This window comes from Oncorhynchus kisutch, unplaced genomic scaffold (assembly GCF_002021735.2).
Source record: "Oncorhynchus kisutch isolate 150728-3 unplaced genomic scaffold, Okis_V2 scaffold1038, whole genome shotgun sequence".
In the NCBI taxonomy this organism is placed as follows: domain Eukaryota; kingdom Metazoa; phylum Chordata; class Actinopteri; order Salmoniformes; family Salmonidae; genus Oncorhynchus; species Oncorhynchus kisutch.
This window is the reverse complement of record NW_022262983.1, coordinates 62,406-85,942: the sequence shown is the minus strand read 5'-3', so window position 1 is coordinate 85,942 and position 23,537 is coordinate 62,406. Positions and strand designations below refer to the sequence as shown.

Below are 23,537 nucleotides of genomic sequence, written 5' to 3'. Positions count from 1 at the left end.
TTACAGGTCCATTACAATCACCATTACAATCACCATTACAGGTCCATTACAATCACCATTACAATCACCATTACAGGTCCATTACAATCACCATTACAGGTCCCTTACAATCACAATTACAGGTCCATTACAATCACCATTACAGGTCCATTACAATCACCATTACAGGTCCATTACAATCACCATTACAGGTCCATTACAATCACCATTACAATCACCATTACAGGTCCATTACAATCACCATTACAATCACCATTACAGGTCCATTACAATCACCATTACAGGTCCATTACAATCACCATTACAGGTCCATTACAATCACCATTACAATCACCATTACAGGTCCATTACAATCACCATTACAGGTCCATTACAATCACCATTACAGGTCCATTACAATCACCATTACAGGTCCCTTACAATCACCATTACAGGTCCATTACAATCACCATTACAATCACCATTACAGGTCCATTACAATCACCATTACAATCACCATTACAGGTCCATTACAATCACCATTACAGGTCCATTACAATCACCATTACAGGTCCATTACAATCCCCATTACAGGTCCATTACAATCACCATTACAGGTCCATTACAATCACCATTACAGGTCCCTTACAATCACCATTACAGGTCCATTACAATCACCATTACAGGTCCCTTACAATCACCATTACAGGTCCATTACAATCACCATTACAGGTCCATTACAATCACCATTACAGGTCCATTACAATCACCATTACAATCACCATTACAGGTCCATTACAATCACCATTACAATCACCATTACAGGTCCATTACAATCACCATTACAGGCCCATTACAATCACCATTACAGGTCCCTTACAATCACCATTACAGGTCCATTACAATCACCATTACAGGTCCATTACAATCACCTTTACAGGCTATTTTGTTAAAGAAAACTATTTTTGTGTGTTTATGTATTCGTTTTCCAGTATTCATCCACTCCCTCTACTAATCCCTAATGCTCTCTGAGGTAACTGAATAGTGATTTCCATCTGGTATTTATGCATCCGTGTGTGTTTGTGTTTGTCCAGTTATGACCCAAAGAGCTACAAATGGTTGAATGTGACTTCCTTTTCCCAGTTCTCACAACCCCCCACTACACTTCTCTTGCACATCATCCCAACCTCGATTCCTAAAAGGGCCTTCATGTGTCCCTCGGTTTCCACTCCAGCCAATTTCCCCCGGCCTAATTGGTTCAATGAGTTACTTCCCCTTCGTCTGCATTGGTGCCGTTGTTAAACCCTCTATGCAGATTATAGTGGTGATGTAACTCTCTTTCTGATTTACACATCCTTCAACACATTATTGTCTTATTGAACCAATGGTATTGATAAAGATAATGTACTCTTGTTTAGGACTTAAGGGGAAAAAAACGACACAGCACACACAAACACACACACACACACACACACACACACACACACACACACACACACACACACACACACACACACACACACACACACACACACACACACACACACACACTTTCATTGCCTCTTAGTCTCTTAGTCTAATCTAGAGTGACACTAGCAATAACCTCATAATATTATTTAACACCATTATCTGGGACAGTTACTACTACAATATCCCAATTCAACTCATGGGTATTCCCACAGAGTGAGTGGACTGCATAATCTGACTACTACTGAATATACATGATGTACTGTATAGTAATTGATTTTGCTTCACAACTTATTCTGCTCTCCTGCATGTGAGGAACAATCATAAGTTGTAGTTGTTGTTGTGGTAATTGTCTCAGTGGGTTAAACTGCTATCCTTGACCCATGACTACATGAGACTGGGTGGCCAGAGGACAGGAATTCACAGCAGAGGAGTTTGTTGTTCCTGTGTGGGTGGAAAGAGAGGGGGGGGGGCAGTGAACGGGGGATGGAGTGAGAGAGAGAGAGATGACCAGTTAAGTGTTCTCCCTATGTGCCTGAAGGCTGGGAAAGATTGATAACACTCTGGTGATTAAGTGACATTGCCGTCGCGGTATGTGTGTGTGTTCCTGTGTGTGAACGTGTCTTCTGCACCAGTCCCTATCTCTCTTCCTTATGAAACCCTCACACAGAGCACACAGGGGTGACATTAGAAAACCCAGAGCTGTCTCCTCTGAGGCCAACAGCAAACCCTTTAAAGCCAGTGTTTTTACTCCACACTAAGACCTGCTCCTCACATAAAACACATCCAAAGTGTTACGGAAGACAGATAGATAAATCATGGTCTAAACAGCATTCATATCCTCTAAAGAACAATTGTTCATTAAAATATGCTTTCGTTTGATTGTAAATACAATTCCTGACTGGGGTTTACTGATAAAAAATTAATGAATGATTATTGTAATCTATGGAGAGGGTCTTTCATTCAGAGGACTGGATGTGACAGGGCTATTGTGATGGAAATCAGTGGGATGCGGTGAGAGGAAAAGAAAAGACAGGGAATCTCCTTAGTGATTATGCCCCTCCCTCCCTCCCTCCCTCCCTCCAGGCCCAAAGTGACGAGGCAGTCCGTGTATGTCTGCGGGAGCGGGGCCAGGAGGTGCTGGTGCTCCAGAGAGTGTCGTCACAGCGGCCAGCCCCCTCCGCATCGGCCAGGGGAGGGGGGAGACCCGAGGAGGGGGACAGGAGGTAAGCCTCTCTGTCTCTCCGCTTTCACCCCTCCCTCTCACTCTCTCTCTTTCCTCCCTCCTTCTAGTCGTACTCCTCCTCAGTCTCCACACACACACACACACACACACACACACTTCTAAACACAGGCGGCGTGTGCTTGCATTGCAGCTCACAGCACACAGATGGATGGAGCTAGCGTGTGTGTGTGAGAGAGAGTGAGTAAGCCAGGAGTGAGCCGTAGCTGGCTGACTGGCTGACTGGCTGTGCAGACACAGGGGACAGTGTCACCGTCTCAGGCTGGGTGTGGAGAACTCTCTCTGGGGTAGGGAGACCACAGGACCAGGGTTCTCCCAGGGCTCTATAGCAGCTGCAGCAGGTGGACAGCTAGCCGGATGGGCCAATGGGTGGCTGAGGGAAGGCATGCAACAGTAACCACGGCAACAGTGGTACCGGCTGTAAGGGGCACAGGGACATGCTGAGGATGGGCACTCGGCCGCGGCAACCCCCGGACCTGCGGCAGCGGGAGGAGGGCAGGCTGCTGGCAGCGGTGGCTCTGGTGGAGCAGGAGGAGGATGAGGAGGAAGACTCAGAGGAAGGCAGCAGTGGAAGCGGGGGCAGTGACAGCGCCAGCCGGGCAGAGGAAGGGGCCAAGGCCACCAAAGTCCCCACCTTCGATGTCCCCTACTTCCGCTACATAGACGAGGAGGAGTCAGAGGGAGAGGGGGATGGAGAGGAGGTGTGGAGCAGCAGTCGCTCTCTGTCCTCCATCGAGGACGACTCGTCCAGTGACAGTGTTGTCTCTGACAGGTACGTGGTGGTGTCAGGGACCCCAGAGAAGATCCTAGAACACCTGCTGTCTGTCATGAGGCTGGACAACCACCGTGATGACCAGGGGAGCACACAGCAGATCAAGGAGTCAGGTCAGTCACTTACCCCCCCAAATCAATATGTTTGGCCTCTGGCTACTACTTTTAATCTATGTTAAACTATGTTAATCTATGCTAAATTATGTGAATATTTTTAAAGCGGCGTGAGAGAGATAGAGACACTGTTCATTTTTTATTGTATATTTCACTTTTGTTTATTATCTATTTCACTTGCTTTGGCAATATGTGTAAACATACTGGTGACATACATATGGCAATATATGTAAACATATCCCATGCCAATAAAGCCCTTTAAATTGGAGAGAGAGAGAGAGAGAGAGAGAGAGGAGTGTCTCTTACTAAAGAGGGATCTTTGATGATGTATGGTGATGAGGAAATAGGGTGATAGAGAAAGAGAGAGAGAATAGATTGAGAGAGATAAAGTGAGAGATGCAGGCTGCTCCTGGGAGAGTGATATATAGAGTGGTGGTAAATGGGAGAAGAGAGGTGGGAGGCTGATATATAGAGCAGTGGGAGAAGGGAGGCTGATATGTAGAGCAGTGGGAAATGGGAGAAGGGAGGCTGATATGTAGAGCAGTGGGAAATGGGAGAAGGGAGGCTGATATATGGGGCAGTGGGAGAAGGGAGGCTGATATGTAGAGCAGTGGGAAATGGGAGAAAGGAGGCTGATATGTAGAGCAGTGGGAAATGGGAGAAGAGAGGTGGGAGGCTGATATATAGAGCAGTGGGAGAAGGGAGGCTGATATGTAGAGCAGTGGGAAATGGGAGAAGGGAGGCTGATATGTAGAGCAGTGGGAAATGGGAGAAGGGAGGCTGATATGTAGAGCAGTGGGAGATGGGAGATGGGAGGCTGATATATAGAGCAGTGGGAAATGGGAGATGGGAGGCTGATATGTAGAGCAGTGGGAGAAGGGAGGCTGATATGTAGAGCAGTGGGAGAAGGGAGAAGGGAGGCTGATATGTAGAGCAGTGGGAGAAGGGAGATGGGAGGCTGATATGTAGAGCAGTGGGAGATGGGAGAAGGGAGGCTGATATATAGAGCAGTGGGAGAAGGGAGAAGGGAGGCTGATATGTAGAGCAGTGGGAGATGGGAGGCTGATATATAGAGCAGTGGGAAATGGGAGATGGGAGGCTGATATATAGAGCAGTGGGAGAAGGGAGGCTGATATGTAGAGCAGTGGGAAATGGGAGATGGGAGGCTGATATATAGAGCAGTGGGAGAAGGGAGATGGGAGGCTGATATGTAGAGCAGTGGGAGATGGGAGAAGGGAGGCTGATATATAGAGCAGTGGGAGAAGGGAGAAGGGAGGCTGATATGTAGAGCAGTGGGAGATGGGAGGCTGATATATAGAGCAGTGGGAAATGGGAGATGGGAGGCTGATATATAGAGCAGTGGGAGAAGGGAGGCTGATATGTAGAGCAGTGGGAAATGGGAGATGGGAGGCTGATATATAGAGCAGTGGGAGAAGGGAGGCTGATATGTAAGCAGTGGAAGAAGGGAGGCTGATATGTGGAGCAGTGGGAGAAGGGAGAAGGGAGGCTGATATATAGAGCAGTGGGAGAAGGGAGAAGGGAGTCTGATATATAGAGTAGTGGGAGAAGGGAGAAGGGAGGCTGATATATAGAGCAGTGGGAGATGGGAGGCTGATATGTGGAGCAGTGGGAGAAGGGAGAAGGGAGGCTGATATGTGGAGCAGTGGGAGAAGGGAGAAGGGAGGCTGATATATAGAGCAGTGGGAAATGGGAGAAGGGAGGCTGATATATGGAGCAGTGGGAGATGGGAGAAGGGAGGCTGATATATAGAGCAGTGGGAGAAGGGAGAAGGGAGGCTGATATATAGAGTAGTGGGAGAAGGGAGAAGGGAGGCTGATATATAGAGCAGTGGGAGATGGGAGGCTGATATATAGAGCAGTGGGAGAAGGGAGGCTGATATATAGAGCAGTGGGAGAATGGAGAAGGGAGGCTGATATATAAAGCAGTGGGAGAAGGGAGGCTGATATATAGAGCAGTGGGAGAATGGAGAAGGGAGGCTGATATATAGAGCAGTGGGAGATGGGAGAAGGGAGGCTGATATATAGAGCAGTGGGAGAATGGAGAAGGGAGGCTGATATATAGAGCAGTGGGAGATGGGAGGCTGATATATAGAGCAGTGGGAGATGGGAGGCTGATATATAGAGCAGTGGGAGAATGGAGAAGGGAGGCTGATATATAGAGCAGTGGGAGATGGGAGAAGGGAGACTGATATATAGAGCAGTGGGAGAAGGGAGGCTGATATATAGAGCAGTGGGAGATGGGAGGCTGATATATAGAGCAGTGGGAGATGGGAGGCTGATATATAGAGCAGTGGGAGATGGGAGGCTGATATATAGAGCAGTGGGAGAAGGGAGAAGGGAGGCTGATATATAGAGCAGTGGGAGAAGGGAGAAGGGAGGCTGATATATAGAGCAGTGGGAGATGGGAGAAGGGAGGCTGATATATAGAGCAGTGGGAGAAGGGAGAAGGGAGGCTAATATATAGAGCAGTGGGAGAAGGGAGGCTGATATATAGAGCAGTGGGAGAAGGGAGGCTGATATATAGAGCAGTGGGAGATGGGAGGCTGATATATAGAGCAGTGGGAGATGGGAGGCTGATATATAGAGCAGTGGGAGATGGGAGGCTGATATATAGAGCAGTGGGAGAAGGGAGAAGGGAGGCTGATATATAGAGCAGTGGGAGAAGGGAGAAGGGAGGCTGATATATAGAGCAGTGGGAGATGGGAGAAGGGAGGCTGATATATAGAGCAGTGGGAGAAGGGAGAAGGGAGGCTGATATATAGAGCAGTGGGAGAAGGGAGGTGCTTCTCCACCTGCATTGCTTGCTGTTTGGGGTTTTAGGCTGGGTTTCTGTACAGCACTTTGAGATATCAGCTGATGTACGAAGGGCTATATAAATAAATTTGATTTGATTTGATTTGATATATAGAGCAGTGGGAGAATGGAGAAGGGAGGCTGATATATAGAGCAGTGGGAGATGGGAGAAGGGACGAGATATATAGAGCAGTGGGAGAAGGGAGGCTGATATATAGGGCAGTGGGAGAAGGGAGGCTGATATATAGAGCAGTGGGAGAATGGAGAAGGGGGGCTGATATATAAAGCAGTGGGAGAAGGGAGGCTGATATATAGAGCAGTGGGAGAATGGAGAAGGGAGGCTGATATATAGAGCAGTGGGAGAAGGGAGGCTGATATATAGAGCAGTGGGAGAAGGGAGGCTGATATATAGAGCAGTGGGAGATGGGAGGCTGATATATAGAGCAGTGGGAGATGGGAGGCTGATATATAGAGCAGTGGGAGATGGGAGGCTGATATATAGAGCAGTGGGAGAAGGGAGAAGGGAGGCTGATATATAGAGCAGTGGGAGAAGGGAGAAGGGAGGCTGATATATAGAGCAGTGGGAGATGGGAGAAGGGAGGCTGATATATAGAGCAGTGGGAGAAGGGAGAAGGGAGGCTGATATATAGAGCAGTGGGAGAAGGGAGGTGCTTCTCCACCTGCATTGCTTGCTGTTTGGGGTTTTAGGCTGGGTTTCTGTACAGCACTTTGAGATATCAGCTGATGTACGAAGGGCTATATAAATAAATTTGATTTGATTTGATTTGATATATAGAGCAGTGGGAGAATGGAGAAGGGAGGCTGATATATAGAGCAGTGGGAGATGGGAGAAGGGACGAGATATATAGAGCAGTGGGAGAAGGGAGGCTGATATATAGGGCAGTGGGAGAAGGGAGGCTGATATATAGAGCAGTGGGAGAATGGAGAAGGGGGGCTGATATATAAAGCAGTGGGAGAAGGGAGGCTGATATATAGAGCAGTGGGAGAATGGAGAAGGGAGGCTGATATATAGAGCAGTGGGAGATGGGAGGCTGATATATAGAGCAGTGGGAGATGGGAGGCTGATATATAGAGCAGTGGGAGATGGGAGGCTGATATATAGAGCAGTGGGAGATGGGAGGCTGATATATAGAGCAGTGGCAGAATGGAGAAGGGAGGCTGATATATAGAGCAGTGGGAGAAGGGAGGCTGATATATAGAGCAGTGGGAGATGGGAGGCTGATATATAGAGCAGTGGGAGATGGGAGGCTGATATATAGAGCAGTGGGAGATGGGAGGCTGATATATAGAGCAGTGGGAGAATGGAGAAGGGAGGCTGATATATAGAGCAGTGGGAGATGGGAGAAGGGAGGCTGATATATAGAGCAGTGGGAGATGGGAGAAGGGAGGCTGATATATAGAGCAGTGGGAGATGGGAGAAGGGAGGCTGATATATAGAGCAGTGGGAGAAGGGAGGCTGATATATAGAGCAGTGGGAAATGGGAGAAGGGAGGCTGATATATAGAGCAGTGGGAGATGGGAGGCTGATATATAGAGCAGTGGGAGAAGGGAGGCTGATATATAGAGCAGTGGGAGAAGGGAGAAGGGAGGCTGATATGTAGAGCAGTGGGAGATGGGAGGCTGATATATAGAGCAGTGGGAGAAGGGAGATAGATGCAGCCGGTCCAAGATGAGTTCCCTATCAGGTTGCCTGCTCCATACCTTGCTTCTGCCAGACCACATCATTGCTCATTCTGATGAGTAAGTGTGTGTTTGTGGCTTCACTGAACTGATCTGAACACCTAGACCTTTTCTAGAGATGGTTCTAGAATCACGAGCAAATGCAGGAAGCAGTGTAGAGGATTATCAGGAAATTGTGATTTGTGGGTCAATTTGATGTTCAGATCGGGTTTCTATAAGCAGGGGATAGGGACTCAGCTCTGTACGTCCTAATGAGACACTGATCGCCTGTCAAAGATCCTTCATACAGTAACTCCAGAGTCCATTCAGTCCTGGCTCCTCTAAACTAGTCATCTCTCTCTTCTCTCCCTCCCTGTTTTCACCCCCTCCCCTCGCTCTCTCTCTGTTCATTCTGCAACCCTGCTAATGCTACTGTTGGGGCCCTGGGTGGCTCTCACTGCTCCCTCCAGAATAACAAGGGGGGGAGATCATACTGGATAATATGGAATCTCAGCTTCACTAAAAACCATGCAACTATAAAATATTGTCTCTACTAAACCTGTCACGAGGAGATGGAGATGGTGGTGTTCTGATGAGAAGTCATTAGCTTCACGCAGGCAGCCGGCCATGAGAAGACTATAATGCTGTGTTCCAAATGGTACCCTGTTCTCTAAGTAGTGCACTACTTGGGGAATAGGGTGCCATTTAGGACGTCGTAGTCAATGTGTTGGGGGTTGATGATAAGCAGAGCTAATATAAATCTCCTCATATATAATTGATATCACAATGAAGTGAAAAGAACAATCTTTACAAATATAATATTCAAGCTGCTATAGCTGTTGAGGGTTAGTTCCCAGATACCAAGGCTAACCGAGACATTATAAAGATTGAAAAAGATATCTTTCTGCCAGAGAGCACTTCTTTTAAAGAAAACTACAGGCATGTTTGAGGAAGATGTGATTTTTTAAATATTTAACCAGGCAAGTCAGTTAAGAACAAATTCTTATTTTCAATGATGGCCTAGGAACAGTGGGTTAACTGCCTGTTCAGGGGCAGAACGACAGATTTGTACCTTGTCAGCTTAGGAATTTGAACTTGCAACCTTCCGGTTATTAGTCCAACGCGCTAACCACTAGGCTACCCTGCCGCCCAACAAGCTGATAGTATAATGTACAGCTCTAGTACAACACCATTGTATTCTACTATATACTATATTCCAGTGGTATTCAAAGTCGGGGTCATGACCCCTATTGGGGTCACGGGGAAACTACTTTGGGGAACAAAGAAATAAGAGTACAGATTACTGTATGGGACAATATACACATTTTTGAGATAATAATGACACATTTAATTTTATTGAGTAAATGTATATATTGGTTTCTTTTCATTTTGAAGAATTTTTTTTGATGTAAAAACCTAAATGTACCGATTTTAAGGTTGCATCATTAGATTTGGGGTGGGGTCTCGAAAGGTTATGGGATCCCAGCTGAAACAGTTTGAATACCACTGCTCTTGTCTAATGTAGTACACTATAAAGGGAATAGGGTGCCATGTGGGATACACTATAAAGGGAATAGGGTACCATGTGGGATACACTATAAAGGGAATAGGATGCATGTGGGATACACTATAAAGGGAATAGGGTACCATGTGGGATACACTATAAAGGGAATAGGGTACCATGTGGGATACACTATAAAGGGAATAGGGTGCATGTGGGATACACTATAAAGGGAATAGGGTACCATGTGGGATACACTATAAAGGGAATAGGGTACCATGTGGGATACACTATAAAGGGAATAGGGTACCATGTGGGATACACTATAAAGGGAATAGGGTACCATGTGGGATACACTATAAAGGGAATAGGGTGCATGTGGGATACACTATAAAGGGAATAGGGTACCATGTGGGATACACTATAAAGGGAATAGGGTTCATGTGGGATACACTATAAAGGGAATAGGGTGCCATGTGGGATACACTATAAAGGGAATAGGGTGCATGTGGGATACACTATAAAGGGAATAGGGTACCATGTGGGATACACTATAAAGGGAATAGGGTACCATGTGGGATACACTATAAAGGGAATAGGGTACCATGTGGGATACACTATAAAGGGAATAGGGTGCATGTGGGATACACTATAAAGGGAATAGGGTACCATGTGGGATACACTATAAAGGTAATAGGGTGCATGTGGGATACACTATAAAGGGAATAGGGTACCATGTGGGATACACTATAAAGGGAATAGGGTGCATGTGGGATACACTATAAAGGGAATAGGGTACCATGTGGGATACACTATAAAGGGAATAGGGTGCATGTGGGATACACTATAAAGGGAATAGGGTGCCATGTGGGATACACTATAAAGGGAATAGGGTGCATGTGGGATACACAATAAAGGGAATAGGGTGCCATGTGGGATACACTATAAAGGGAATAGGGTGCATGTGGGATACACTATAAAGGGAATAGGGTGCCATGTGGGATACACTATAAAGGGAATAGGGTGCATGTGGGATACACTATAAAGGGAATAGGGTACCATGTGGGATACACTATAAAGGGAATAGGGTACCATGTGGGATACACTATAAAGGGAATAGGGTGCATGTGGGATACACTATAAAGGGAATAGGGTGCCATGTGGGATACACTATAAAGGGAATAGGGTGCATGTGGGATACACTATAAAGGGAATAGGGTACCATGTGGGATACACTATAAAGGGAATAGGGTACCATGTGGGATACACTATAAAGGGAATAGGGTACCATGTGGGATACACTATAAAGGGAATAGGGTGCATGTGGGATACACTATAAAGGGAATAGGGTACCATGTGGGATACACTATAAAGGGAATAGGGTGCATGTGGGATACACTATAAAGGGAATAGGGTGCCATGTGGGATACACTATAAAGGGAATAGGGTACCATGTGGGATACACTATAAAGGGAATAGGGTGCCATGTGGGATACACTATAAAGGGAATAGGGTGCCATGTGGGATACACTATAAAGGGAATAGGGTACCATGTGGGATGCACTATAAAGGGAATAGGGTACCATGTGGGATACACTATAAAGGGAATAGGGTGCCATGTGGGATACACTATAAAGGGAATAGGGTGCATGTGGGATACACTATAAAGGGAATAGGGTACCATGTGGGATACACTATAAAGGGAATAGGGTACCATGTGAGATACACTATAAAGGGAATAGGGTACCATGTGGGATACACTATAAAGGGAATAGGGTGCATGTGGGATACACTATAAAGGGAATAGGGTACCATGTGGGATACACTATAAAGGGAATAGGGTGCATGTGGGATACACTATAAAGGGAATAGGGTGCCATGTGGGATACACTATAAAGGGAATAGGGTACCATGTGGGATACACTATAAAGGGAATAGGGTGCCATGTGGGATACACTATAAAGGGAATAGGGTGCCATGTGGGATACACTATAAAGGGAATAGGGTACCATGTGGGATGCACTATAAAGGGAATAGGGTACCATGTGGGATACACTATAAAGGGAATAGGGTACCATGTGGGATACACTATAAAGGGAATAGGGTACCATGTGGGATACACTATAAAGGGAATAGGGTGCCATGTGGGATACACTATAAAGGGAATAGGGTACCATGTGGGATACACTATAAAGGGAATAGGGGCCATGTGGGATACACTATAAAGGGAATAGGGTGCCATGTGGGATACACTATAAAGGGAATAGAGTGCCATGTGGGATACACTATAAAGGGAATAGGGTACCATGTGGGATACACTATAAAGGGAATAGGGGCCATGTGGGATACACTATAAAGGGAATAGGGGCCATGTGGGATACACTATAAAGGGAATAGGGGCCATGTGGGATACACTATAAAGGGAATAGGGTACCATGTGGGATACACTATAAAGGGAATAGGGTACCATGTGGGATACACTATAAAGGGAATAGGGTGCATGTGGGATACACTATAAAGGGAATAGGGTGCCATGTGGGATATACTATAAAGGGAATAGGGTGCCATGTGGGATACACTATAAAGGGAATAGGGTGCCATGTGGGATACACTATAAAGGGAATAGGGTGCCATGTGGGATGCATCCATTGCTCAGTGTTGGGTAGGGTTCGTACTTGCCTTCTCTCCCTGAGCCAAACCTCTGAGTGCTGCTATTGATTCCCCCTCAGCACAGATTCACTCATTACCAGAAAGTACACGTCACAAAACAAACAAACAAACAAAGTCCAACTGGAACATTGTGTTACCGTCTACTTAACGAGAGAAGAGATTGTCAACAAAGAAGATTGATGTTTTGGTTTGAGGTCTGTCCTGTTTGCTAACAAGCAGACTGATTCTTAACCCGTAAGACATTGCAATTCTGCTTCTTTGGAATGTATCCCAAATGGCATCCTATTCCCTATAGTGCACTACCGTTGACCCAAGCTCTCTTTAAAAGTAGTGCACTACAAAGGGAATAGAGGAACATTTGGGACACATACATAGTAGGCCTACATTATTTTGAATGTGTTATTTTTCATAACCAGACCACTGTGATCGTAAGCCTTCATTATGAATCTATGTAATTGCTCTCTGGTATATTGTCAGAGATGACTACTGGTATATTGTCAGAGATGACTACTGGTACATTGTCAGAGATGACTACTGGTATATTGTCAGAGATGACTACTGGTGTATTGTCAGAGATGACTACTGGTATATTGTCAGAGATGACTACTGGTATATTGTCAGAGATGACTACTGGTACATTGTCAGAGATGACTACTGGTATATTGTCAGAGATGACTACTGGTGTATTGTCAGAGATGACTACTGGTATATTGTCAGAGATGACTACTGGTACATTGTCAGAGATGACTACTGGTACATTGTCAGAGATGACTACTGGTACAGAGATGACTACTGGTACATTGTCAGAGAGAGATGACTACTGGTGTATTGTCAGAGATGACTACTGGTGTATTGTCAGAGATGACTACTGGTATATTGTCAGAGATGACTACTGGTACATTGTCAGAGATTACTACTGGTACAGAGATGACTACTGGTATATTATCAGAGATGACTACTGGTGTATTGTCAGAGATGACTACTGGTGCAGAGATGACTACTGGTATATTGTCAGAGATGACTACTGGTGCAGAGATGACTACTGGTATATTGTCAGAGATGACTACTGGTGTATTGTCAGAGATGACTACTGGTATATTGTCAGAGATGACTACTGGTACATTGTCAGAGATTACTACTGGTACATTGTCAGAGATGACTACTGGTGTATTGTCAGAGAGACTACTGGTGTATTGTCAGAGATGACTACTGGTGTATTGTCAGAGATGACTACTGGTATATTGTCAGAGATGACTACTGGTGTATTGTCAGAGATGACTACTGGTATATTGTCAGAGATGACTACTGGTATATTGTCAGAGATGACTACTGGTATATTGTCAGAGATGACTACTGGTATATTGTCAGAGATGACTACTGGTACATTGTCAGAGATGACTACTGGTATATTGTCAGAGATGACTACTGGTATATTGTCAGAGATGACTACTGGTACATTGTCAGAGATGACTACTGGTATATTGTCAGAGATGACTACTGGTACATTGTCAGAGATGACTACTGGTATATTGTCAGAGATGACTACTGGTATATTGTCAGAGATGACTACTGGTATATTGTCAGAGATGACTACTGGTATATTGTCAGAGATGACTACTGGTATATTGTCAGAGATGACTACTGGTATATTGTCAGAGATGACTACTGGTATATTGTCAGAGATGACTACTGGTATATTGTCAGAAATGACTACTGGTATAATTTCAGAGATAAATGCTTATTGAAATGCATAGCTGGGATGCTTGTTGTTTAATGGGAAAGTAAATCTGGTTTGACGTGAGTGTTTGGATGAAGTCATGGCTATTGTATGATAGATTTGCATGCACATGCTACAGTAAAAATAATAATCGTACACTTACAATTTTACTTACGTAGTCATTCCACATTAGCTTTCTCTTCCAAGTAACTTCACTTGTAGGGAGAATATGAATAGATAGCAATGCCCATAGTACATAGAGATATAGATGAATAACATCAATGTACAGTTTCTCATGCAATTTGCATGCAAATCCATTTTTATCTTCTGGAGTGCCTCTTTCTCTCCTTCCCTGATTAAGTGGAAGATGTGGTCTGTGTCCTCAACTAATCGCTCCCTGGTCAAGTTCTAGTGGTAGTAACAGGGGCTGTGGGCCTATCTGTGCTGTGTTCAGTGAAGTAAAGGCAGACCAGAGATTGTGTCCCAAATAGCACCCTATTCCCTATGTAGCGTACTACTTCTGATCAAAGCCCTATGGACACTGGTCAGAAGTAATGCACTATAAAGGGAATAGGGTGCCATTTGGGACACAGAGAAATTGACTGACCATTGGTTAATAGAATAGAGTCCATGTCCCCAGGCCATTCACTGATCCTTTAGACTGCCTCAGCATGAAAACAGTAAGGAGGACGACCTGAGCTCTTATTGTAGTGAACTGTGAGTAATATTTATAATGTAAGAGATATTTCCAGCATGGCTAGACTTGCAAAATGATGGTAACTTTCCTAATATTGAAGGATTCTGGACTTCCGGCTTCTGTCCTCCTGAATCCAGAACCTTTCCAACTGGGATTACAGGAAAACCTGAGAATTTTACAAGCCCAAGCATTGCTCAGCCCATAGCCTATTCTTTCCTTTACTGTGGTCTCCTAAAGCTTCTTAGGGCTAGGCCCCTTTTTTCTCCACTTCCTGTCTGAATGACATGCCCAATGTAAACTGCCTGGAGCTCAGACCCTGAAGCCAGGATATGCATATAACTGGTACCATTGGGAAGAAAACACTTTGACGTTTGTAGAAATGTTCAAATAATGTAGGAGAATATAACACAATAGATTTGGTAGGAGAAAATCCAAAGAAGAACCAACCGGAACTTTTTTTTTTTGGCGAGACCATCCTCTTAGAAATGCAAGAGTAAGGTCATATTGAAAATTAGCTCCCTGGATGCAATTCCTATGGCTTCCACCGGGTATCAGCAGTCTATTTTTCAAGGTTTCAGGCTTGTAACTTCAAAAACAATTAAGAAATATCAGTTTTAGCAGAAGGACACAGTCTTGGAAATTCGTGCTTGCGTGCACTATAAAGACAATATGCACCTGTTAAAATCAGTTTCCTAATGAACATACTTCTTTCTGTAATAAATATTATAGTTCGATTATATTTTAGGGTATCTGAGGAGTAAATAGAAACATATTTTGACTTGTTGAAACAAAGTTTAGGGTGTAGATTTTCGGATTCCTTTCTCTGCATGTTGAACGAGTGGATTTCTCAAATCGATGGCGCCAACGAAACACTTTTTGGGATATAAAGAAGGACTTTATCTAGCAAAACGATACTAGATGTTATAGCTGGGACCATTCGGATGCCAAATCAGAGGAAGATTTTCAAAAAGTAAGTGAATATTTAATTGTTATTTGTGAATATATAAAACCTGTGCCCGTGGAAAAATATTTTGACGTGGGGCGCCGTCCTCAAACAATCGCATGGCATGTTTTCGCTGTAAAAGTTACTGTAAATCGGACAGTGCAGTTAGATTAACAAGAATTTAAGCTTTCAGCTGATATAAGACACTTACATGTACATACAGTGGGGAGAACAAGTATTTGATACACTGCCGATTTTGCAGGTTTACCTACTTACAAAGCATGTAGAGGTCTGTCATTTTTATCATATGTACACTTCAACTGTGAGAGATGGAATCCAGAAAATCACATTGTATGATTTTTAAGTAATTAATCTGCATTTTATTGCATGACATAAGTATTTGATCACCGACCAACCAGTAAGAATTCCGGCTATCACAGACCTGTTAGTTTTTCTTTAAGAAGCCACCCTGTTCTCCACTTATTACCTGTATTAACTGCACCTGTTTGAACTCGTTAACTGTATACAATGGCCAAGACCAGAGAGCTGTGTAAGGACATCAGGGATACAATTGTAGACCTGCACAAGGCTGGGATGGGCTACAGGACAATAGGCAAGCAGCTTGGTGAGAAGGCAACAACTGCAATTATTAGAAAATGGAAGAAGTTCAAGATGACGGTCAATCACCCTCGGTCTGGTGCTCCATGCAAGATCTCACCTCGGGGGGGCATCAATGATCATGAGGAAGGTGAGGGATCAGCCCAGAACTACACGGCAGGACCTGGTCAATGACCTGAAGAGAGCTGGGACCACAGTCTCAAAGAAAACCATTAGTAACACACTACGCCGTTATGGATTAAAATCCTGCAGCGCACACAAGGTCCCCCTGCTCAAGCCAGCGCATGTCCAGGCCCGTCTGAAGTTTGCCAATGACCAAAATCTTTGGAGGGAGCTGAAAGTCCGTATTGCCCAGCGACAGCCCCGAAACCTGAAGGATCTGGAGAAGGTCTGTATGGAGGAGTGGGCCAAAATCCCTGCTGCAGTGTGTGCAAACCTGGTCAAGAACTACAGGAAACGTATGATCTCTGTAATTGCAAACAAAGGTTTCTGTACCAAATATTAAGTTCTGCTTTTCTGATGTATCAAATACTTATGTCATGCAATAAAATGCTAATTAATTACCTAAAAATCATACAATGTGATTTTTGTTTTAGATTCCGTCTCTCACATATGAAGTGTACCTATGATAAAAATTACAGACCTCTACATGCTTTGTAAGTAGGAAAACCTGCAAAATCGGCAGTGTTTCAAATACTTGTTCTCCCCACTGTAAATGATTAAAATCCATAACATTTCTGATTATTTATTTGAATTGCGCGCCCTCCAGTTTCACCGCTAGCGGGACTCCTATCTCCAACATTGCAGGATTACAATAGTTATTGCCATTGGACCTCTCCATCCATACGAGTTGGATTTTCTCTTTTTAATGTCAAATCTTCTGTACAAGCAGGGAGACTCAATTCAGGATGTCATGGTACTATTGTAGCCATCTTCTCATAGAAGATAACTTGCCCTGTTTAGTGGGAATTAATATTTATTATGGATACTGCTGGCCCATCCTACAGCTCAGTGGGTATTAGTGTTTATTATGGATACTGCTGGCCCATCCTACAGCTCAGTGGGTAGTAGTGTTTATTATGGATACAGCTGGCCCATCCTACAGCTCAGTGGGTATTAGTGTTTATTATGGATACAGCTGGCCCATCCTACAGCTCAGTGGGTATTAGTGTTTATTATGGATACAGCTGGCCCATCCTATAGCTCAGTGGGTATTAGTGTTTATTATGGATACTGCTGGCCCATCCTATAGCTCAGTGGGTATTAGTGTTTATTATGGATACTGCTGGCCCATCCTACAGCTCAGTGGGTATTAGTGTTTATTATGGATACTGCTGGCCCATCCTACAGCTCAGTGGGTATTAGTGTTTATTATGGATACTGCTGGCCCATCCTACAGCTCAGTGGGTATTAGTGTTTATTATGGATACTGCTGGCCCATCCTACAGCTCAGTGGGTAGTAGTGTTTATTATGGATACTGCTGGCCCATCCTACAGCTCAGTGGGTATTAGTGTTTATTATGGATACTGCTGGCCCATCCTACAGCTCAGTGGGTATTAGTGTTTATTATGGATACTGCTGGCCCATCCTACAGCTCAGTGGGTATTAGTGTTTATTATGGATACTGCTGTCCCATCCTACAGCTCAGTGGGTATTAGTGTTTATTATGGATACTGCTGGCCCATCCTACAGCTCAGTGGGTATTAGTGTTTATTATGGATACTGCTGGCCCATCCTACAGCTCAGTGGGTAGTAGTGTTTATTATGGATACTGCTGGCCCATCCTACAGCTCAGTGGGTATTAGTGTTTATTATGGATACTGCTGTCCCATCCTATAGCTCAGTGGGTAGTAGTGTTTATTATGGATACTGCTGGCCCATCCTACAGCTCAGTGGGCATTAGTGTTTATTATGGATACTGCTGGCCCATCCTACAGCTCAGTGGGTATTAGTGTTTATTATGGATACTGCTGTCCCATCCTATAGCTCAGTGGGTAGTAGTGTTTATTATGGATACTGCTGGCCCATCCTACAGCTCAGTGGGTAGTAGTATTTATTGTGGATACTGCTGGCCCATCCTACAGCTCAGTGGGTATTAGTGTTTATTATGGATACTGCTGGCCCATCCTACAGCTCAGTGGGTATTAGTGTTTATTATGGATACTGCTGGCCCATCCTACAGCTCAGTGGGTATTAGTGTTTATTATGGATACTGCTGGCCCATCCTACAGCTCAGTGGGTATTAGTGTTTATTATGGATACTGCTGGCCCATCCTACAGCTCAGTGGGTAGTAGTGTTTATTATGGATACAGCTGGCCCATCCTACAGCTCAGTGGGTAGTAGTATTTATTGTGGATACTGCTGGCCCATCCTACAGCTCAGTGGGTATTAGTGTTTATTATGGATACTGCTGGCCCATCCTACAGCTCAGTGGGTAGTAGTATTTATTGTGGATACTGCTGGCCCATCCTACAGCTCAGTGGGTATTAGTGTTTATTATGGATACTGCTGGCCCATCCTACAGCTCAGTGGGTAGTAGTATTTATTGTGGATACTGCTGGCCCATCCTACAGCTCAGTGGGTAGTAGTGTTTATTATGGATACTGCTGGCCCATCCTACAGCTCAGTGGGTAGTAGTATTTATTGTGGATACTGCTGGCCCATCCTACAGCTCAGTGGGTATTAGTGTTTATTATGGATACTGCTGGCCCATCCTACAGCTCAGTGGGTATTAGTGTTTATTATGGATACTGCTGGCCCATCCTACAGCTCAGTGGGTATTAGTGGTCACCCTAGTGGCTCAGCGGTCTAAGGCACTGCATCTCAGTGCTAGAGGTGTCACTACAGACAACCTGGTTCAAATCCAGGCTTGATCTCAACAGTGATTGGGAGACCCAACGGCGGTGCACAATTGGCCCAGTGTTGTCTGGGTTTCACCAGTGCAGGCAGTCATTGTCAATAAGAATTAGTTCTTAACTGACTTTCCCAGTTAAATAAAGGTTACAAAAAAATGCAGTGTTTTTATGGACACTCCTCAGACTGGGGTCAGTTCAGGGTTATCTGGAAAGAACAGACACAAGAGATGTAATGTAGTACCAGCAGCACGCGAGGTGTGTGTGTGTGTATGTTTCTCTTTTTAATGTAATATTAATAGGAGACTCATTTCAGGATGTCTTGGTACTATTGAAATAAATGTGCCACTGGAGCAGAGTGCTTCATACTGTAGAGAAGTACATGATGGGAAGCAGAACCTGCTAATGAACTAAGCCTCTTGCTGAGTCTAGCCCCATCCCATAATTAAATATTCATTGGCTGGTTTAGGCATCCTATTCCCTATAGTGCACCGCTTTTGGCCAGATGCCAATTAAGACGCAGTAGTTTTTTTAACTCATAGAAGACGGCTTGGTCTGCTCAGCGGGTAGTAGTGTTTATTATGGATACAGCTGGCCCATCCTACAGCTCAGTGGGTATTAGTGTTTATTATGGATACTGCTGGCCCATCCTACAGCTCAGTGGGTATTAGTGTTTATTATGGATACTGCTGGCCCATCCTACAGCTCAGTGGGTATTAGTGTTTATTATGGATACAGCTGGCCCATCCTACAGCTCAGTGGGTATTAGTGTTTATTATGGATACTGCTGGCCCATCCTACAGCTCAGTGGGTATTAGTGTTTATTATGGATACTGCTGGCCCATCCTACAGCTCAGTGGGTATTAGTGTTTATTATGGATACAGCTGGCCCATCCTACAGCTCAGTGGGTATTAGTGTTTATTATGGATACTGCTGTCCCATCCTACAGCTCAGTGGGAATTAGTGTTTATTATGGATACTGCTGGCCCATCCTACAGCTCAGTGGGTATTAGTGTTTATTATGGATACTGCTGTCCCATCCTACAGCTCAGTGGGTATTAGTGTTTATTATGGATACTGCTGTCCCATCCTACAGCTCAGTGGGTATTAGTGTTTATTATGGATACTGCTGTCCCATCCTACAGCTCAGTGGGTAGTAGTGTTTATTATGGATACTGCTGGCCCATCCTACAGCTCAGTGGGTATTAGTGTTTATTATGGATACTGCTGTCCCATCCTACAGCTCAGTGGGTATTAGTGTTTATTATGGATACTGCTGGCCCATCCTACAGCTCAGTGGGTATTAGTGTTTATTATGGATACTGCTGGCCCATCCTACAGCTCAGTGGGTATTAGTGTTTATTATGGATACTGCTGGCCCATCCTACAGCTCAGTGGGTATTAGTGTTTATTATGGATACTGCTGGCCCATCCTACAGCTCAGTGGGTAGTAGTGTTTATTATGGATACTGCTGGCCCATCCTACAGCTCAGTGGGTATTAGTGTTTATTATGGATACTGCTGTCCCATCCTACAGCTCAGTGGGTATTAGTGTTTATTATGGATACTGCTGTCCCATCCTACAGCTCAGTGGGTATTAGTGTTTATTATGGATACTGCTGTCCCATCCTACAGCTCAGTGGGTATTAGTGTTTATTATGGATACTGCTGGCCCATCCTACAGCTCAGTGGGTAGTAGTGTTTATTATGGATACTGCTGTCCCATCCTACAGCTCAGTGGGTAGTAGTGTTTATTATGGATACTGCTGGCCCATCCTACAGCTCAGTGGGTATTAGTGTTTATTATGGATACTGCTGTCCCATCCTACAGCTCAGTGGGTATTAGTGTTTATTATGGATACTGCTGTCCCATCCTACAGCTCAGTGGGTATTAGTGTTTATTATGGATACTGCTGGCCCATCCTACAGCTCAGTGGGTATTAGTGTTTATTATGGATACTGCTGGCCCATCCTACAGCTCAGTGGGTATTAGTGTTTATTATGGATACTGCTGGCCCATCCTACAGCTCAGTGGGTATTAGTGTTTATTATGGATACTGCTGGCCCATCCTACAGCTCAGTGGGTAGTAGTGTTTATTATGGATACAGCTGGCCCATCCTACAGCTCAGTGGGTAGTAGTGTTTATTATGGATACTGCTGGCCCATCCTACAGCTCAGTGGGTATTAGTGTTTATTATGGATACAGCTGGCCCATCCTACAGCTCAGTGGGTAGTAGTATTTATTATGGATACTGCTGGCCCATCCTACAGCTCAGTGGGTAGTAGTGTTTATTATGGATACTGCTGGCCCATCCTACAGCTCAGTGGGTAGTAGTATTTATTATGGATACTGCTGGCCCATCCTACAGCTCAGTGGGTAGTAGTATTTATTGTGGATACTGCTGGCCCATCCTACAGCTCAGTGGGTATTAGTGTTTATTATGGATACTGCTGGCCCATCCTACAGCTCAGTGGGTAGTAGTGTTTATTATGGATACTGCTGGCCCATCCTACAGCTCAGTGGGTATTAGTGTTTATTATGGATACTGCTGGCCCATCCTACAGCTCAGTGGGTAGTAGTGTTTATTATGGATACTGCTGGCCCATCCTACAGCTCAGTGGGTATTAGTGTTTATTATGGATACTGCTGGCCCATCCTACAGCTCAGTGGGTAGTAGTGTTTATTATGGATACTGCTGGCCCATCCTACAGCTCAGTGGGTAGTAGTGTTTATTATGGATACTGCTGGCCCATCCTACAGCTCAGTGGGTATTAGTGTTTATTATGGATACTGCTGGCCCATCCTACAGCTCAGTGGGTATTAGTGTTTATTATGGATACTGCTGGCCCATCCTACAGCTCAGTGGGTATTAGTGTTTATTATGGATACTGCTGGCCCATCCTACAGCTCAGTGGGTATTAGTGTTTATTATGGATACAGCTGGCCCATCCTACAGCTCAGTGGGTAGTAGTGTTTATTATGGATACAGCTGGCCCATCCTACAGCTCAGTGGGTAGTAGTATTTATTATGGATACTGCTCAGACTGGGGTCAGGTCAGGGTTATCTGGAAAGAACAGACACAAGAGATTTAATTTTAATGTAATTTTAGTCACATCTGCACAAGAGGTGTCTGTGTGTGTGAGTGTGTGTGCATTAGTGTATGTGTGTGTGTGTGTTCTTGCACATCATACAAGATGTGTGTCTGGGTCTTGGGAGTTGTCTACTGTAGTAGCCAGTACCAGTATGCAGTGTTTTAGTGTGTGTGTGTTGAACGTAGCTCTGTGTGCATGTTTCTCCTCATAAAGAGCTGAGTGACTGATGTGTCTACAGCTGTATGCTGTGCTGTGGATTAACATAATGACGTGAGGGTGGGAGTAGTGTTCTGTGGAGCTGAACGCAGCACACAAAGCCCTGGGAAGTATGTGTGAAATTAAAGGGGAGAATGTACAATACTGGGCTGTGAGGAACACTTACACAGAGCTGGGGAGGGAAGACATTCTGACTAACAGGATTTGAACAGCTTGTCTTTGCTCTGTGGCCTGGCGGCATGGCATCCATTCTGGAAACACACACACACGCTCACAAGCATGCACACACACACACACACACACACACATACACACACACACACACACACACACACACACACACACACACACACACACACACACACACACACACACACACACACACACACACACACACACACACACACACACACACACACACTCAAAGCCATGTACAGACACACACACACTCACAGGCATGTACAGACACACACACACTCACAGGCATGCACAGACATACACACATTTGCAGGCATGCACAGACACACACAGACACACACACACACACACACACACACACACTCAAAGCCATGTACAGACACACACACACTCACAGGCATGTACAGACACACACACACTCACAGGCATGCACAGACATACACACATTTGCAGGCATGCACAGACACACACAGACACACACACACACTGACAGGCATGCACAGACACACGCACACACACACTCACAGGCATGCACAGACACACACAGACACACACACGCTCACAGGCATGCACAGACACACACACACACACACGCTCACACTCACAGGCACGGGCACTCTCCTTCCTCTCAATGACTTGCATAACTTGGACGATCAGTTCTGGCCCTGCACGACACAGAATGTCAACCCGCCCCAAGCTTTTGGACTTCCAAATGTCTTCTTCTCCTGTTTCCTACGTAATAATAGTTTCCGGGACACTCAAGACCTAAATATGTAGTTACAAACAAACAACAAACCTATTACAGTTTTTACCATCACTTTGGCACTAATTTCAGAATCTTGTGGTCACTTTTCAAAACTCTAGACACAAAACTCAAAACGGTCATCACTTGTAACACAGGCTGTCCAATGTTCAAAACATTGCATTGTGCATTCATATCTTTAAAGAAACCTTGCACTT

The 23,537-nt window shown here is 44.7% G+C and overlaps 1 protein-coding gene across 2 annotated transcripts in view; it reads left to right on the top strand.

Moving 5' to 3' along the window:
* Positions 1 to 23,537, top strand: part of LOC116364216 (rap guanine nucleotide exchange factor 5) — a 64,891-nt gene that overhangs the window by 9,486 nt on the left and 31,868 nt on the right. Inside the window, exons 2-3 of one of the 2 annotated variants that reach the window (XM_031817462.1) lie at positions 2,533 to 2,672; positions 3,462 to 3,574. In XM_031817462.1, coding sequence (XP_031673322.1) covers positions 2,533 to 2,672; positions 3,462 to 3,574 — 253 coding nt within the window. Of the gene's footprint in view, positions 1 to 2,532; positions 2,673 to 2,715; positions 3,575 to 23,537 lie in introns of those variants that run through there. The other variant, XM_031817461.1, reaches the window with a different exon arrangement.